Consider the following 18,100-nt stretch of genomic DNA (forward strand, 5'->3'; position numbering starts at 1 on the left):
CGGTATCCAAGGTACAGGGCGGTGGAAGCGAGCGCTTTGCTCAGGATGCGGTCGAGCCCGCTTTGCCCTTCGATCCTTTTTGCCGAGTCTTGCGCGGGGAGGCCCCGAGTGAGGAGGCGGGGGACGGGCGGGCGCGGGATTCGCCTCCCTTCTGGGAGACGCGCCTTCCATCGGGGACGCCGCGAAGGTTTGCCCGGGAATTGCGCAGCTGAACCGGAGGGAGAGCTTCGGCCGGGGCTGGAAGGGCTCGTCTGCCTGCCGCGAACGCTCCGAGCAGAGGCGGCCGGAGCTATGCCCGCCTGCGCTCGGCCACCGGCCGGGACCGGGCAGGCGGAGCCGGTCGAGCCTGCGGCGAAGTGGCGCTGCCCCTCCGGCCGACCCTCTGCCCTGCCGAGCCTCCCGACGGCTGTCCCGGACCCTCGCGCCCCCTCGCCCCCGCTCCGCTGACCCCACAGCCTCGGGCGCGGCTCCGTGGGCTTCCCCGGCGCCCTCCGCCTCCCCCGAGGGGGCGTGCGAGCCGGCCGGCCCTCCCTCGCCCCCTGCCGGCCGGGCCGGGCGAGCGGCGGCGGCGGCGGCGGCGGCGGGCAAGTCCGAACACGTCCCGGGCTCGGCGCGGGCGACGGGGCTGCCGGCGCTGGCTGGGCGAGAAGCGGAGCCGAGGCCGCGCGTCGCCTCCCGGCCAGATCCGGCGAAGTCGGCGGGGCTGGGCCGGTGAGTGGCCGTGGGCGGGCGGGGAAAGCGGCTGCCGGCTGTCTGGCGGGCACCCCGGACGGGCGCGCGGCTGCCGAGCCGAGCCGGAGCGGGTGCCGGGTCCGTGCAAGGTGCCCCGGGCAGCCCCGGCCCCGATTAGGGTAACGTAACAGTACACTTTTTCCTCGGGTCGGTCAGGCTTGCTCACTTGGCTTTCGGGGCTCAGTCGGCCGGAGCCGCGTCCTTGTGACGGCCGTCGAGGTGCCTTTCTTCAACAGGCTCCGAAGCCCCCTCCGCGGGGGCGGCTGCATGCCGGCGCTTTTCGGGGGGGGCGTGAAAAGGGTGAGCGGGTTTTCCCTCCGCTTCCACCCGGGCGGAAGAGGCAAAGGGGGGTTTTGCAGCGCGCCTCCCGCAGTCCCGGAGCCGCTGCCAGCGGCGCGTCCCCGCCTCGATCCGGAGCTGGTAGTTGGGAAGGGGAAGCGCGCCCGGGCTCCGCTCGTGGAGAGCCGGCCTCCTCCGCGATGCCCAGGGGGTCTTTCTGCATTTTTCCTGGCTTGATATTTTCTTATTAGGTTATCCAAAAACGAAATATAAAGAAACATGGAAATGGGAAAATACGGGAGGAAAAAAAAGTGTAAAGTAAAGAGAAAAAGAAGAAGAAAGTATTGACTTCGGATTCCTTTTGGAATCCTTATCCTTTTAGAATAAGATAATAACAACCTCAACTTTTTAATTTTACATAATACTGTCCTATATATTAGCCTTTTCTATTCCAACAAGCCCATCTAATCGGCAAAACCCAAAAACGAGAGTTTCATTTTTTTCCGCTTCATGCACAAAGTCCGAAAGTGATTTCCAAGTAAAACCAAAATTATTTGTCTTCTTTACTTTAATTAAAACAGACATTTTAGCCATCTCTGCTAACTCCATCAACTTTTCCAGCCATTGATCCGTTGTGGGAATCAAAAAGCATCCTTCCATTTTTGTGCATATTCTTGCTGCTGCCAGCATATATTATCATTAAAATTCTAAAAAAAATTCCAGTTCTTTCTCCATTAAGTCCAAAAGAAAACTCTCTGGGTTTAGCTTTAGTTACACTTTCAGAATCTTCTGTATTAAGATGTGCATCCTACTCCAATTATTTCTTTGCTTTATCATTTTTTTTCCTTCTTTACACATTTACATTTCCAACATTCACTAGAAGTACTTTTATACATTCTTGACAATTGGTCCACTGTTAAGATACCAATGGTACATTATCTTATAAAAATTTCTTTTAATTATAATTTAATTTAAATTTTAAATATTTCATCCACATGTTTTCCTATTGTTCAAGCATTATATTTGGCCGTGCTTTACATCAGGCATGTCAAACTGCCACAGAAATCGTGCCCACCCCATTGCCAGCAATGGGGGGAAAGTCACGATACACCATGTGACGTTGCGAGTTTGACATGCCTGCTTTACATGCTCATTCTCCAAGTTCAATTTCAATAGCCATGTATAAACTTTAGCAATAGAATTTCCAATTCATTTCTTACCAAATCAAATTCATAGCTTTTTCTCTATTTGAAATCTTTCTTTCAGTTGGTAAACGTGTATTCCAATGACAAACACATCCTTCTAATTCCAACTGCTCTTTAGATTTGAAGATAGGGTCACCATAAATGAAAAATATTATTTTACCATAAGTCCACCTGTCTGGCCTCGGCACTGTTCCTTTTCTTAAAAAAGGTTCCTGGGTTGACACCCAAAGGAGCATCTTTGCAGAGAACCTTACTTTATATTTATTCCAATTCAATAAAAAAGTGGTTGTTGAAATCAACATTTACTTGAACCTTATTGTACAATAAATAGGCATGCCATCTGAATGTTAATTCTTAATCTGAATCTTAAGTAACGTCTTATTTTGGAGAGTCATCCACTCTTAGCCAGACCAAACGACAAGTATCAAAGTGTAATTTCAAATCTGGTGAACCCAAACCTCCCTTTCCTTAGCATCTTGCAATAATTTGTATCTAATTCTTGGGATTTTCCATTGCCATATAAATTTAGAGATGTCCATCTGCCGTTATTTAAATGGGATATTGGTTATAAGTACTGGTAGAGTCTGAAACAGAAAAAGCATCTTTGGTAAAACATTCATCTTAATTAACTGGCTGGGGAATTCTGGGAGTTAAAGTCCACAAGTTGCCAAGTTTGGAGACCTCTGCTGTAATCTAGTGCAGTATTTCTTAAACTTTGTTTTTCAAAGATCCCTTTCCACTTTTAAAAATTATAGAGGACTCACAAAAGCTTTTGTTTATATGAGATATTTAGCAATATTTTCCATATTTAAAATTACATTTGACCCATTTGTAGAACATTTATTGAAATGTAAAAATAACAATATTAACCTAGTGGATATTAATATAAAAATTCATTAAAACTATTTTTAACAATAAAAAGATTAGGAAGAGTGACATTTTCGCAAATATTTTCAATATCTAGCATAATAGAAGACAGTTGGATTTAATCTACTGAGAAATGTAGTTTTTGTTGAACTATATAAAGAAAATGCAGCTTCACTCATATATATGTACTTGGAAAAGGGACAAGTACTGTATATGTTGACAGCCTTCTCAGATAATTGTGGATATTCTTCTTTGATACTACACCAAAACTCGACAAGTGGTAGTTTCTCAAGATTAGCTGCAAGTCAATGAACTTTTCCTATTTTGTTTACATTAAAACTTAGTGGTTACACTTTAAATGGATCTTTGCCAGCATGCTTTGATTATTTGGAAAATATTGAGTTTCATGGAGTTTCACTGTAGATCTTCCAAATATTGGCTTATCTTGCAGGCCGCACTGCCACAAAACAGTCTAAAACCCACAAAACCCTTGCCATTCCCAGCCTTCCCTTCAGGCGATCAGGCACCCTGACCAACTCAAAGCAGTCTTGCCAAGTCCCGGGTGCCACAAAGAGGGAAGCAGGGATGAGCAAGGTGGCTGCTGAACCATGGCCATCTCCCTGCCCCCGCCTGCTCCTGCTGCTGCCATCCCCCAAGTCCTCCCTTCAGCCAGGGTCGGGTCCCCCACAGATGGATGGCCCAGCCAGCCACCGTCCTGTTTCCAGAGTGGCCAAGTGCCAGCTGGCCACCGGCTGCCTCCCCAGGGACTGGCCAGGCGCTGCCCCGACACCAAAGCCAGCCAGTCTGTGGTCCATCATTCACTGTGCCGTCCCTCCAGGCCCTGCCCAATCAGCCCCGCGTGCTCAGATGGGGCCGGGCAGGCCTCGCGGTTCCTCTGCTGCCGCCCGAGTGTTTGGTGGGATTTTAATGGTGTATTATTTTCAACATAGGCTGGCAAATAATTTCAATTTTATGGACTCCTGAGAGGTCTTGTCTGAAGATCCTCAAATCACACATAGAGAAACAGTGATCTGGTATAATAGACACAATCTCATTAAAATAATATTTAGATTTAGCAGATGTCAGTAGGACACATTCTGCTTGAATGAGCTTAATGCAGATAATCCTGAATTTACAGCCATTCATTTAGTGATGGTTCAAAGTTACAACGGCACTGAAAAAAGAGACTTATACTGTAACTTGGTCCTCGCACTTAAAAGCATCACACCATTTCCCCAGTCACAACATTTGGGTGCTTGACAAGCGGTGTACCTTTACAACGGTTGCCGCTTCCCAGGGTCCCATGACTGCCATTTGAAACCTTCCGGGGGGCTTCAGACAAGGAAAGTCAGTCACTCAACAGCTGCGTGATTCACTGAACAACTGTAGTGATTTGCTTAACAACCATGGCAAAAAAGTCACAAAATTGAGCATGGCTCACTTAATACCTGCCTTCCTCAGTCAGGTAAATTCTGGTCTCAGTTGTTGTAAGTCAAGGACTACCTGTAACTCAATCCTGAGCAAGGATTATTAACATAATCCCTCTTTGTATCTAAGTTTTGTTTTTAAGTCTCCCACGTTTTTATTATATATTTGTTTGTTAAATTTATCCACCACCCATCTCGCTGTCCTATGACCCTGGGCGGATTACTGTCTCCTTCTGCCATCCAGCTGCCTTCGGTATTCACGCGGAAGGTCTCCTCTGAGTCTTTCCTGGGCTGTGTGGCCAAAGAGCTTTGCTGTTGCTGCTGCCTCCTGCCCATCTCAGGTCAGCCCGAAGCCCGAGGATTTCTCCTGTTCCCCCGCAATTCCTCAGCAGGGCTCAGGGGCGTCTGTGACTCTTTCCGGGGAAATGAAACACTGTCTTGAAACTTAAGAGATTTATCCTGTGTGGGAGGAGAAGAAATGGGGCTTTGGGGAGATACCCATGTTTTTATTTCTGTGTAGCTTGTATTCCAGATAGCGACAAACGGAGCAGTTCAACATGGAGAAGGGAGCTGCGCTGCGTCTTACGTTGATCATCATGGCCGAGGTAAGAGTCAGCCTGTGGATAAGACAAGTCACCAACTGAAGTTGCAGAAAAATGGGATCTAGGGCAAACCAAAATGGTGATGCTCCCAGCAACGTTATGCTGCAAATGCCACTGTTGGGACTTGTGTCCCTCTGTCTGATGCAGGCAAGGAAGCCGCAGTCTTTGCGTGTTGATGTGTTACAACCAGGTTGCCCTTGACTTGCCCACAGCGACCTGACTAAGGGTTGGGGACTGCCTCTGCGTCTAGGTAAAGGTTCCCCTGCACATACGTGCTACTCGTTTCCGACTGTAGGGGCCGGTGCTCATCTCCGTTTCAAAGCCGAAGAGCCAGCGCTTGTCCGAGGACGTCTCCGTGGTCATGTGGCCGGCATGACTAGACGCCAAAGGCGCACGGAACGCTGTTACCTTCCCACCATGGTGGTCCCTATTTTTCTACTTGCATTTTTTACGTGCTTTCGAACTGCTAGGTTGGCAGAAGCTGGGACGAGTAACAGGCGCTCACTCGGGATTCGACCCGCCAAACTGCAGTTCTTCTGATCGACAAACTCAGTGTCCTAACCCACTGAGCCACCACGTCCCTTGCCCCTGCATCTCCCTTGCCCCAGTTCAGCACTGCAATGGTGGTGAAACCTCCCTGTTCTGTTCAACTTCAGAGAGACTTGATGCAAATCCTGTTCCTCTTGAAAAGCGCACAATTGTTTGTCAGCAAGCAGAAGTGGGGCTTGAGGGCTGTCTGGCTTTTCCTGAGGAAATCATTGCACCAAAATGGTGGCTGTGCTAAGTGATCCTTTGGGTTCAGGTGCCAAGGACTCTCTGTTCTCTGCCCAGGTCTCCTGTGTTGATTTAGACTCTGAGTTCTCCTTCCACCCCCAGGGACCATCTTGTACTTAAAACTGTTTTTAGGGGCAACTACATTTTTTTCCAAGGGACGCGGTGGCTCAGTGGGTTAAGACGCTGAGCCTGTTGATCAGAAGGTCGGCAGTTTGGCGGGTCGAATCCCGAGCGCCGCGTAACAAAGTGAGCGCCTGTTACTCGTCCCAGCTTCTGCCAACCTAGCAGTTCGAAAGCATGTAAAAATGCAAGTAGAAAAATAGGGACCACTACAGTGGGAAGGTAACAGCGTTCCGTGCGCCTTTGGCGTCTAGTCATGCCGGCCACATGACCACGGAGACGTCCTCGGACAAGCGCTGGCTCTTCGGCTTTGAAACGGAGATGAGCACCGGCCCCGAGAGTCGGAAACGACTAGCATGCATGTGCGGGGGAACCTTTACCTTTACCTTTACATTTTTTTCCAAAGGGTAGAATTATCTTACTTATGTTGTTCCCTATGATTACCTGAAAGGACCTATCACTCAGAATATTAATTAGTTTATATTTTGCAGGGGATAATATGGCGTAGTTTGTATAACTGTATAACCCGTCCTTCCAAACTGTCATATGCTGCACTTCGGTCTATGAATGCGGCCGTGGTTTTGAGGCCTTGTTGGAATTGTACTTTCATGTAGCCTGTTAGGCTTAACACATCATCCACGCCACTCCGGTCTTGTCGGAAGCCGGCTTATTCCAGGGGCAGATGTTCATCTATTATGGGACCTATCCTGTTTATAATTAATCTTTCCAGGAGTTTAAGTTCCTCTGCCTCTTTGAAATCCTGCCTGTATTTCTGGTAGTTCTTGATCCACATACTGGTGGAGTCTAGCTTGTAGGATTTTAAGCATAACTTTACTAGCATGAGAAATGAGTGCAATGGTGCGATAGTTTGAACATTCTTTGACACTGCCTTTCTTTGGAATTGGAATGTAAACTGATCTTTTCCAATCCTGTGGCCACTGTTGAGTTTTCCAACAGTGGAAAAGAGATCAAATTGCCAACATACGCTGGATCATGGAGAAAGCTAGAGAGTTCCAGAAAAACATCTACTTCTGCTTCATTGACTATGCTAAAGCCTTTGATTGTGTGGATCATAACAAACTGTGGCAAGTTCTTAAAGAGATGGGAGTACCAGACCATCTTATTTGTCTCTTGAGAAACCTATATTCCTAGTTAGCTGGCTCTGAAGGTGTATTTCCCACCAGGCTCTGGCGTCCCAGTCCATGGCAAACCCCGTGGAATGCCGAGAGAGCGAATACCTGGACAATCACGGCAAATGCAGCCCCTGCAAGGAGTGTGGCCCAGGATTCGAACTCTCCAAGGTAATGTGAAGATGGACTTATTGTGCCTTCTCAGACATTTGCATAGGAAACTCTTTGAGTCTCCCACAGCAGTTTATGTCTGTAGTTTATTTCAAATTAAATCAGCCAGGCATTTCAAAAATTAAACTGTTGCTCCACTTTGTTCTTTTTTCAAAATTGCCATGCACTTTAGAATCAAACGTGTTTTTTCCTGACATTTTTAGTCTGTGGGATAAGCCCCAGTCCTGTCTTTCCATAATCTCTTCCTCCAAAAATATACGTATTGTATTTACCTGAAAAAGACCATTTCCTCCCACCCCAAAATTCTTTAGCTTTAAAGCTGGCTTAGATGTTGTGTTTGCTGAGAATACAGTAAAAGTGGCAGATGGTCCAGGTGGGCTTCTTTTAGCCAGGTGAAAAGAAAGCTGTGAGGAGCGTGCTAGACAGATTGTAATCATGAACATATCTTGTGAGAATGTTGGTGCTAAATTACCCTTATAGGAACAGGTGGAAGTTCATCACCTCTGAAAGGCATTTCCTCTATAAAAGCTCCTTCATAGCAATCTGCTCTCTGCCGTGACTTTTCTGTATGCGTAGCCAGAACAACAGCCTCGGGATGCGTCTCTCTTGCAGGAGTGTGGCTATGGGGAAGGAAGAGGGGCCGAGTGCAGCCCATGCCAGCCCAGGAGGTTCAAGGACAGCTGGGGACCACATGGCTGCAAGTCCTGCCTCTCCTGCGCACTGATCAACCGGGCCCAGAAGTCCAACTGCAGCGCAACCTCCGATGCCACCTGTGGAGGCTGCTTCTCCGGGTAAGGCTGTCCAGCTCCACAGCACAGGGGCCTTTGATCAGAACAAGAGCTCAAACGGTAAATGCAGAATTGGGCAGCTATTGAAAGTCCATTTGTGGTTGTGACAGGATGCTTGAGTAAGTTACCCTATAAAATTACTTTTTTAAGACCATCACTAAGAAAATAAAATCCTATGAGGGAAAGATGGTCTGGGTTCTTTGAGATCTCCCAGCTTATTATACCCCTTGTGTTTAGTGTGATCATGATTGCTGTTCACAGTGGTGTCGAATTGCTCCCATTTGTACACAATCTGCCTGGCAGTTGACCGAGAGAGTCCAGACTTTGGAAATCCCTTGGTTAACTTTTTTTAGCTTGATGAGCAGCCAGCAACCAGATTTCCCAGAGGCTTCAATTTAATAATAATGTGAACATGATCATTACTCCAAATTTTCAGTAGTATGTTGAGTACCATCTGATACGAGGGGCCTGACACAATATTGTCAATCACTTTATATTATTTAACCACATGATTTTCTTGACAAACTTTCCTTGGAGTGGTTTCTCATTGTCTTCTCCCTTGCACTTGAAAATGGGTGCTTGGCAATTGTCACGTTTGCCTCCAGTGTCTTGCCAGCCCAGTTTCAATCGTCTTCACAACTGGGTGATCTTGTTGGGAATGGATAGTCATGGCCAGGGGTAGGCGACCTTGGCTCTTTTATGACTGGTGGACTTCAGCTCCCAGAATTCCTGAGCCAGCATGGCTCAGCGTGGAAACCTCTCCCTTTCCCCTCAGCATGGCTGGCTCAGGAATTCTGGGAGCTGAAGTCCACCAGTCATAAAAGAGCCAAGGTTGCCTACCCCTGGTCTTGGCTCTCCTGTTGGTGTTCCTCCCTTGTCCCTCACAGGAACCTCCCCTGCCCTGCAGAGCTTGAGGAGTTCATAAATGTAGCACTATAACTATTTTTAATTTTTAAGAGACTAGACTGACTCAGGAGAGACTCAGTTTCGAGTTCAGCCTCAGCCACAGAAACTTCCTGATTGACTTTTCAGTCATTCTCAGCCCAGCCAGAAGCAGAACTTGTTTTTTGTGGGGGGAAAACAAGAGGAAAGGAATATTGCATCCTGAAAGAAAGGTGCGATGTGGATTTGAAGAATGAATAAATACAATCATCACATTTGTGGGGCAGCAGTATCAAATCTGGGAATCCATACTATGTTCAGAAAGTGGTTAGTTCACTCTGTGGGCTGCTCATAATCCTGCTTTTCCACATGCCTAAGATCCTTGTACCAAGGAGCAACATTTGCGTGCCGAGGACTGGTTGAGCTCAGGAAAAGCAGATGGACATGGGAGCAGGGTTAAAGCCAATTATTCACTTATTTCCTCTGCACCTTGATCTTGGCACCTCCCTGTTAATTCAGTTCACTTTGGGCTGCTCTTTGGTATATTAAATATGAACTGGCTTTATTTAATTGAATTTGTTATGGATTATGAGCTGCTTTCATGATTAGATAGTCAGTGCACTGGAAATGATTTTGGTGTATGAACCAAGTCCTCAGTGCAGCAGGGGAGCAAGGTCCCAGACGTGGCTGTAGTTAACTAAGAGTAATGGGCTTTGCTGACTTTGGGAAGCCTTTGGTGCCCTCTGCCCATGTTCAATTGTTAAATAGCCTTCCACAGCTCTTCCGTATTAAATAATGGCCCATTTTTCTTCCTCTTTATAGCTTTTACAGTAAAACTCAGATTGGTGGATTCCAGGACCTTGAATGTGTACCCTGCACAAAGCAGACCCCATCCTCTGAACAACAGTGTACGTACTAAGTAGGCTTCTAGGAGCTACTTGTCCGCATTTTGCTTCAGGCCTCATCCTCCTCACGGAGTTCTACACCAGGGTCCCCAAACGTGGCAACTTTAAGACTTGTGGACTTCAACTCCCAGAATTCCATGGCTGGCTGAGGAATTCTGGGAGTTGAAATCCACAAGTCTTACAAATTGTCAAGTTTGGAGACGCCTGTTCTACACTGCAGGAAGATTGAGGCCTGCCGAATATTTGGGCTCCCTGCCTACATGTAGGTCAAGGTCAAGGTTTCCCCTGTCCAGTCGTGCCCAATGCTCATCTCCATTTCTTAGCCAAGGGAGCCAGCATTGTCCGAAGACACTTCTGTCGTCATGTGGCCAGCATGACTATACGCTGAGGCACACAAAACACTGTTACCTTCCCACCGATAGTAGTACCTATTTATCTACTCGCATTTGCATGCTTTCGAACTGCTAGATGGGCAGGAGCTAGGGCAAGTAACGGGAACTCAACCCCGTCACGTGGCACGTGGGTCTCAAACCTGGACTGTCCGCTTTCCAGCTGACAAGCTCAGCATCTGTAAATGCTGAGCCATCGCGCCCCCAGCCTCCATATATGAAATTGCCTATCGGGAGTTTAATTCTGCAAATGATGCATTGGCATCGGGGTAGAGAGCAAATCAATACCACTGGCGTTTATTAGGAGTGCTGCTGGATGCTCAAAGGGCAAATTCTGCTTTATTTTCAATAATACCCTGCTCCTGTCAGCGTTGTGAAATATGTGGAAACCCTGCAGAGCCTACCAGTGCTGACTCCTGATCGATAGGAAGAACACCCAACCGAAGCTGCCTGACTTCATTGCCTAAAACATTTGAGACCCGGTGGCATTTTGAGATGTTCCGGTCAAGAGGGCTAGAAACATTTATTCCTTTGTTTGCAATGGTGATTTCAGGTTCCAAGCACACATTTTCTGTCTGAATGGAATCAGCATTGCCCTGGCAAAATGCTTTCATTTAGTTTTAATTTCCAATATATTCCAGTTCAATTGCAAGGCATGCTAACACTCGCTTTACACAGTCCTCTAATTAGGAAGACTCGAAGTAGTAGTAGCTATGCACTCACAAGAGCAGAGCAGGCCTGCCTGGTCGGCAAGTTAGGAAGTGGTGCAGCAAGGGAACTTCTGCAGTTGGTAATTGCTGCAAAATTGGAACATCCAGTTGGGCTTGTAGCAAAGCTCATTTTGCACTTGGGAGATGGAAATGTCCCATTCTGCATTACGGAGCACACGTCCTGCCCAGCCCAAGACAGGCTCCTAACTGGGATTTGTTGCCCACCAAATAGAAGACAGGAGCTTGTTCCTTCCTGCTTTGAATGATGTTTTTGATCTTGGTAGGCCCCTCTAGAATTGGCTTAGGAGAAAGTTCCATGGATCCCGTCCAAGACCCGGCTCTGGTGGTGCTCATGAGCAGTGCCCTGGTGCTCCTGGTGCTGGTCCTCCTGACGGTCGCCATTCTCTACTGCCAACAGTTCTGGAAGAGCCAGTGCCAGCACGGTGAGTGGGCCCTGTCTGCCCCTCCTTTCCCTAATCTTGAACTTCACTGGCTTTAAGGGTAACCACAACTGCCTTGAACTGCACCTGAAAGCACATTGGAAGCTGCATGTGCCAAAACCCAGTGGCATTAACTGCCTGTACCACCAAATTCTGTACCAGCTGAATCTTCCGGGTGTTTTCAAGGGCAGCCGCATGTAGAGGTCACAAGTTCTCACTATCAAGAAATTTCTCCTTAGTTCCAGGTTGCTTCTCTCCTTGGTCGGTTTCCATCCATTGTTTCTTGTCCTGCCCTCATCTTTGTGGCGGCCCCTCAAATATTGGAACACTGCTATCATGTCACCACCAGTCAGGTCATCCAGTCTAGGTTGAAGCCGTGAAGTTCCAGTGCGATCACCATCTCTACATTTTTCCTAAAAAGGGATGGTTGGAAGTTGTCCAGGAGAGTGGAGTCTAGCAATGGCCCCTTGACAGAGGGTCTGCTCTTTGAAAGAAGAATTAACCCTAACCCAAGCACAAGTCCCTTCCCAGGTAGCCCTGAACATCCAGGAAGGAGATGGATCTGATACAGAGATGGTCGAGCTAACAGCGCAAGAATCCTGTCCATTTCCCTCAAGCCAAACGGGATCAAATTCTTCCCAGATAACTGAGCCAGATCTGGTCCCAGCAGCCCTCCAGACCTAGCCAGATTTTGGTATACATCCTTGATGAAGGCAGCCTTGTTATAGACTGACTTGGCATTCTCCAGCAACAGTTAAAAACCTTGAAGATCTGGCAATGGTGCCAGAATGTGCCACTGAGGCCATATATCTATGGGGTGTTCCCCAAGAGCAGCTCACCCCGTTTGCTGGCATATCTCTTACGTGGCCTATCCCTGCAGCCCTGAGACTTTCCCCTCAATCCCACAATCCTGGCCCGTGCACAAATCCTTACGAAAGTGTATCCAACATCATCTACATATAGGCATTCAGTGGACAGATTAAAACAACGAGCATGTTTACAAAACGTGATTCAATTATGAACAATCCCAAAAAGCTGTACAGAATTTTTTGCAAGGTGTGTAAACTCACGTTTCTTCTTCTCTGTGTATGTTTTTAAAGTGTTTTTGAGAAGTCAGACCGTCTCTGGTCAGAGAGCGACATTTCGGACGTCTGCTGGGCTGACTGGTTTCCATGAACTGCCACCGGATGCTTGCTCCTTGGACATCAATAACTGCAGATCTCCCTACAGACCCACAGAAGGTGACTTTCTCTGGTGGTTTTCGTAGAGTAACAAGATGGAGTCTGTGTCCATTCAGAGCCTCTTTCTTGTGGCTTACCGTGCTGTGAGCTGGAGATGTACCAAATAGCCTAGTGAACCTTGAGGAGATGTTCTGTGAGACTCAACAATGAGTCCTCAAGTGCTTTGCATAGAAGCCCGATGCTCCTTCGCTGGTTGGAAGAGGCGTACAAACATCTTCAGAAGGCGCTTCCCATGTTTGGAATTCAAATGTCAATTCCATAAACGGGGGCGGGAGGGAGGGGAGATAATGCTTTGATCTGCAGAAGAGGTTCAAAACTGTCATCTGCCCAGACTTACTAGGACATCTGCAGACATGCTGGGATGGAAGACAAGACAAGCATGTTCACATCTTGTGTGCAGAATGTTTTGTATTTTACGATTCAGCTTAATTAGGTGTAAACATAATTCAGTCCTCTTAACATTATACATCACAGGGAGTCCTCGACTTACAACAGTTCATTTAGTGACTGTTCAAAGTTACAACGGCACTGAAAAAAGTAATTTATGACCGTTTTTCACACTCATGACTGTTGTGGCATCCCCATGGTCAAGGGATCATGATTTGGGCGCTTGGCTACTGACACCTACTTATGACGTTTGCCGTGTCCCGGGGTCCTGTGATCCCCCTTTTGTGACCTGTTGACAATCAAAGTCAATGGGGAAGCCGAATTCACTTAACAACCAGATTACTAACTTATCAACTGCAGTCATTCATTTAACTGTGGAAAGAAAGGTCGTAAAATGGAGCAAAACTTAGTTAACAAATGTCTCACTTAACAACAGAAACGTTGGGCTCAGTTGTGATCGTAAGTGAAGGACCTCCTGTATTACTTGTTAAGGAGGAACAGAGAGTTCAACACTGGTGAGGAACGATGGGCCTCCCGAGGGCTCTCCAGCCTCCTCAGATATTTGGAGGTTTTGCCCCGTTGCAGGTCTGCCTTTGGCTCCCTCTGGCCTTCTGGAAGCCTCTTGGGTGGAATTGGGTCCTTCTGGCCCCGAGAGAAGGAGGGGTCCAGCAGGAGCTGTTCCGGTGGTCTTCTGGCCTGATGAAGTTTTAGTAAGAGGAAAAGGGGTCTTTCCTCCTCCTCTGGGGTGTTTGTTTATTTAATAGGAAAATTATTTGCCACCCATCTCGTATCCAACGGCACTGGGCAGCCTACAACAGGGGGTATTGTGATATCAACAATGAAGGTTATGGAATAAAAAGGAAGAACTTGTTGATTTCAAGCTGCTTTATAATTGCCTGCCCATTGCATTTGTGGTCTTTATTTTCCGTAATGCTTTGTTCTAGGTATCATATCTTTTGATCCAATTTCAATTTTCAATTGAAACTGATCATTTTCATTTTTTTGCAAGGCTTAGGGAGTGCAGCACTTTGAACCTGAAGGCAAAAGAGATGCTTGGGGGGGGGGCAGCTGCACCAACCCAGGACAGATGCGGTTTCTTTTTTGCGTTCAAATCTGTCTTTTGTGGCTCTGACCTTCCTTTTCCACGAGTTGAGCAAGCAGCTGTAGGACTTTCCATCTTCATTTGAATGGATTGAAGAAACTGGCAATCTTAACTGCATTTTCCTGATTTCAGGCCCTGTCAGAGCTCTTCAGCTGATCCCAGGAGTGGACGTTTCTGGATCTCACCTCCCCCATCCACAGCCTGATACGGATTCGTCCAAACTGATGATAGTCACTTCCAGGAACCCCCCAGCCAGGAGCCCCTTGAAGACGCAGCCCCTGATCGGGGCTTCTGGGCTCCAAGGCTACTCCTCCCCTGGGGGCTCTTCCGAGTGCAGAGAGGCCCACAGCAGAGGCCCTGGGGGCCCAGCCCAGCCCTCTTCCTGCGCCAGGGAATCGCAGCATTTCTGGCCTCACACCCCGGTGGAATGCACTGAGCTGGATCTGCAGGCCTTCTCTGCCTGGACCAGGAAGGGGACAGCCAAGACAGAAACCCCAGGTGAGCAGACGCCACCACCTGAAGTGCTTCCATCATCTGCCTGTCCAGCAGCCCAGCCTGGGCTCCCTCTGGAAGCAGCTTTGGTCCCGTGTTCCTCCTTCCAAAACCCGGCACCAGAAAGTTGAGAACTCCTGTGAAGTTCCTCTAGCAATGTTTCTCTGGAGGAGCCACCATGTTGAATATTTACAGTTTCACTCTCTCCTCTCTTTCGTATACTTCTGCCCTTGCTATTCTTCACATCGATGTTGTGGCACTGGCAACACTGGTCAAGCTAAAGAGGCTCCACCTTCCATGTGGATTTTGTGGCATTGCCAGGCTGTCTTCTCTTTAATGCCATCCAGCCGCACCCCGAACTGAAGAGGTTGGCCCATCTCCACTGACTGATGCAGGAGGCTGGCACTGATCCAGACGTCAAGGTTACGAAAGCTTATCGACTTCCAGGCCAGTTTTGGAAGAACGTCTTCCTGCTGTCTTCTCAGCATAAAGCTCTGCAGAAGATTTAGCATTTTGATGCTTTTTGACTTTGTGACTAATTTATTGGCACTTCAGCCCATAATGTCCGACTCTGGAATGTTTTCTACTCATCCGTGAGAAGACTCGTAATGGCCCATCCAAGTCTGCTGGGAGCCGAGTGGCTTCAGCTGAGCAAGACACTACCCTGTCTCTTGGAGTAAAATCTTAAATGGAGAGCAAAAAGAGTTTACTAATGGATTGGGGGGGGGAATCCAAGGAGAGACCTGGGCTATCATGTGCCTGCTTGATTTCTCGATGAAATTCACCTTCTGATCAGCTTTGCAAGAAGGTTGCAGATCAGAGGAGAGCTCCCATTGGTTATCATTTGGCTGCTTGAACTGCATGGCTGTACTTGAAAACCGTGGAACTTAAGTGGGTTTCTTTGTTCATTGTTTAAAAAGTGGTTTATTTCCAGGGCATGGAGGGAAGTTACAATACTCTAGTAATCCCTGAAAAAAATTATCTTACATTGCTGTGGATTTGAGGTGTTCTTTTTCCTCTGGACATTTATAATAATTTCAAGATGGCTGTTTTCAAAGTCTGCCTTGATCATTCTGAGCTTCTGAGCTCTTCAGCAAATGTAAAATACTGCTCCTTCCATCTTTAAGGGACACTTTCAGGAAAGGGTTCTGACCACGCTTATTTCCCCTTTGAGTAGAATTGTAGCAGAAAAGGTACTGTAGGAAATTGTTGTTTTTTTTAAATCACAAAACTGGTAGCAAAGGAAGGCCTTGACAGATTAGGCCCATTTTTTAAAAATCCAGAAGCTCTTGAGTGTTATGTATTTTTCTCTCCACTAGTAGTGGGGCAGTTCATTCAGTGTTCTTTCCTTGCCTTTTTGCATGGTAAAAAGTCCATCTGGAATGCCTTCCTTCCTTCTCAGATATGGCTTTGTTATCTCAGGGATGTATCTGACAATCCATCTTTATGTTGTCAATTCCAGTTCCCTGTATAAACAAAGATAGTCCTCACTTAATAACCCTAATTGGGACTGACAGGTCTGCTGCTAAGCAAAGCAGTTGCTAAATGGAAAATCACAGGATCAGGACTGTGCTTTCAGGCTGGGAAGAGACAAAACTACTCAAGTTTCACAGCTTTGGCTTTTGTATGCCTCCTAAACACTCTCTTCTCCTCCCCCCTCTCCCCAGCCGTTGTCACCACCTTTGGAACACTCACAAGTTCCTGCTTTCCGTCTTGTGCACATTGAAAGCAAAGCCATTGCGTTGCAGGGGTGTGTGTGTGTCCTGGGAGCCATGAGGACTACCTGTAGTTAGGAAAACAACGGAAGGAAGGCAGGCCAAGATTGCCTTATTGAGTCAGCCTTAACCAGGCTTCATTGGATCTGGACATTTTTCCCCCTACATGGTTAGTATTTAATTAACTGAGCCTGGAGGCATCCTAGTAGCTCACCATCCTGACTTGGTAATGACATCTCTGTCAAGAATATAAAGATGTATCTGGGGATCTCCTGCCAATCAGAAATGGAAAGGTGTGTTTCTTGTATAATATGCTGAAAGGACTAGTAAGTGTTTTGTGTGGTCATTGTGGGTTTAAGATAGGAGGGATCAGGACGGGCTTTGAATTGCCAATTAGGGTAATTGTATTTTGGACCTCACTATTAAGACAATAAGTACTGGGCCAAATGTGTGGCTTTTCTTTCAGCTAATACTGCTGTGACTGTTGCTGGTTGTTGACTTGAACTGCCACAGGGACTCCTGATGAATGCAATTTTACTCTGTAACATTTCAGAGTCTCTGGTACAGACCTTTTTTGTAATAGAGCTTCAATATCTCATCTCATTTAATAGATTATAATGACTTTGGGTTAGTTAAATTGCTCTTTATTACACCATCATTGCCACATTTGCCTGAAATGCAGACACAATTGGTGAATTGGTTGATTGGGTTCTCATAGATTATGAGACTGCAGTTGGTAACTAAAAATTCAGGCTTCTCTGCAGCCATTAAGCAGATATGTAGCAGATTGTCAAAATTCAGCTGTCCTTATCATTGCATTTGTGTGATCAAGTGTCATGGGAATCTTTGAATAAACACAAATATAAGCCCACCATTTAGGGGTCCTTACAGTGATTTACTTCACTGATCTTACAAAATGTACAAGTTATTTTTAATGATTATTGAATAGGAATTTTCCTTGGCAAATTTTGTTGTGATTATTTTGTGAATGACATTCTGTTGGCTAAAGCAAGTTTAGAAAAGATACATCCTCTATTTTAACCAGAATAACCCTGGTGTGTATCTCTAATTAATTGCTCTTAAAGTCTCACATTTGTATTTTGTATATCATCCTAAGTTTAGGAACCATATCACATGTTCAGGGGTGAGGCCATTCCTTTTAGGAGTTATAGCAGGCATGTCAAACTCACGATGTCATGTGATGTTGTGTGACGTATCGTGACTTTTTCCCCATTGCCGGCAATGGGGTGGGTGCAGTTTTGGCATGACACATCCAGCCCATGGGCCAGCAGTTTGACAACCCTGAGTTATAGAGATCCCCTCAAAGCATTATATTGTCACTTGGTAGGTTGATTTATATAAGATCTAACCAGAGGCTGAGGCTGCAGAGTGGCCTACAAGCACCATGTAAAATAGGTAATTCCTCCAAACTAGGCTGGGTACTCTTTGTGAGTCAAGAAGACTGATGTGAGGAAGTTGCCATCAGATACCATCTGAAGCCTCTACAAATGATTCCCCTACCTTAAGACTTTTGTCATAAACAGAAATGGATCCCTCAGACCCATGCACTATTATTACCAACCCTTGGGTTTCTGCTTGGCATCAGTGTCCTGCAATGTACAAATTTGTGAAGATTTTACCTGTTAGCTGCCCTGCCTGAATAATGTGAAAAACAAGAATAGCATTTCAAAACTACTTTCTGTACTTTTGTTTTATATTGGGTATACTGTAAATGATTAATG

General features: G+C 46.6%; 1 protein-coding gene across 1 annotated transcript; it reads left to right on the top strand.

The window, feature by feature from the left end:
- The first annotated feature begins 479 nt into the window (after nucleotides 1-479).
- On the top strand, nucleotides 480-15,688 carry EDA2R (ectodysplasin A2 receptor). Its single transcript, XM_083371847.1, has 8 exons — nucleotides 480-711; nucleotides 5,031-5,115; nucleotides 7,191-7,307; nucleotides 7,920-8,098; nucleotides 9,800-9,885; nucleotides 11,266-11,424; nucleotides 12,522-12,662; nucleotides 14,284-15,688. Exons 2-8 carry the CDS (start codon nucleotides 5,068-5,070, stop codon nucleotides 14,772-14,774), a joined length of 1,221 nt encoding a protein of 406 aa, XP_083227973.1. The 5' UTR covers nucleotides 480-711; nucleotides 5,031-5,067; the 3' UTR covers nucleotides 14,775-15,688.
- The last annotated feature ends 2,412 nt before the right edge of the window (nucleotides 15,689-18,100 follow it).

This window comes from Vipera ursinii (genome assembly GCF_947247035.1).
Source record: "Vipera ursinii genome assembly, chromosome: 12".
Classification (NCBI taxonomy): domain Eukaryota; kingdom Metazoa; phylum Chordata; class Lepidosauria; order Squamata; family Viperidae; genus Vipera; species Vipera ursinii.

Excerpts from the sequence above, each read along its gene's own strand:
- EDA2R (XM_083371847.1), top strand. The coding sequence starts at position 5,068 with ATGGAGAAGGGAGCTGCGCTGCGTCTTACGTTGATCATCATGGCCGAG. Across the intron at positions 8,099-9,799 it reads TGTGGAGGCTGCTTCTCCGG|CTTTTACAGTAAAACTCAGA; the intron begins GTAAGGCTGTCC and ends TCCTCTTTATAG. Across the intron at positions 9,886-11,265 it reads CCCATCCTCTGAACAACAGT|GCCCCTCTAGAATTGGCTTA; the intron begins GTACGTACTAAG and ends TGATCTTGGTAG.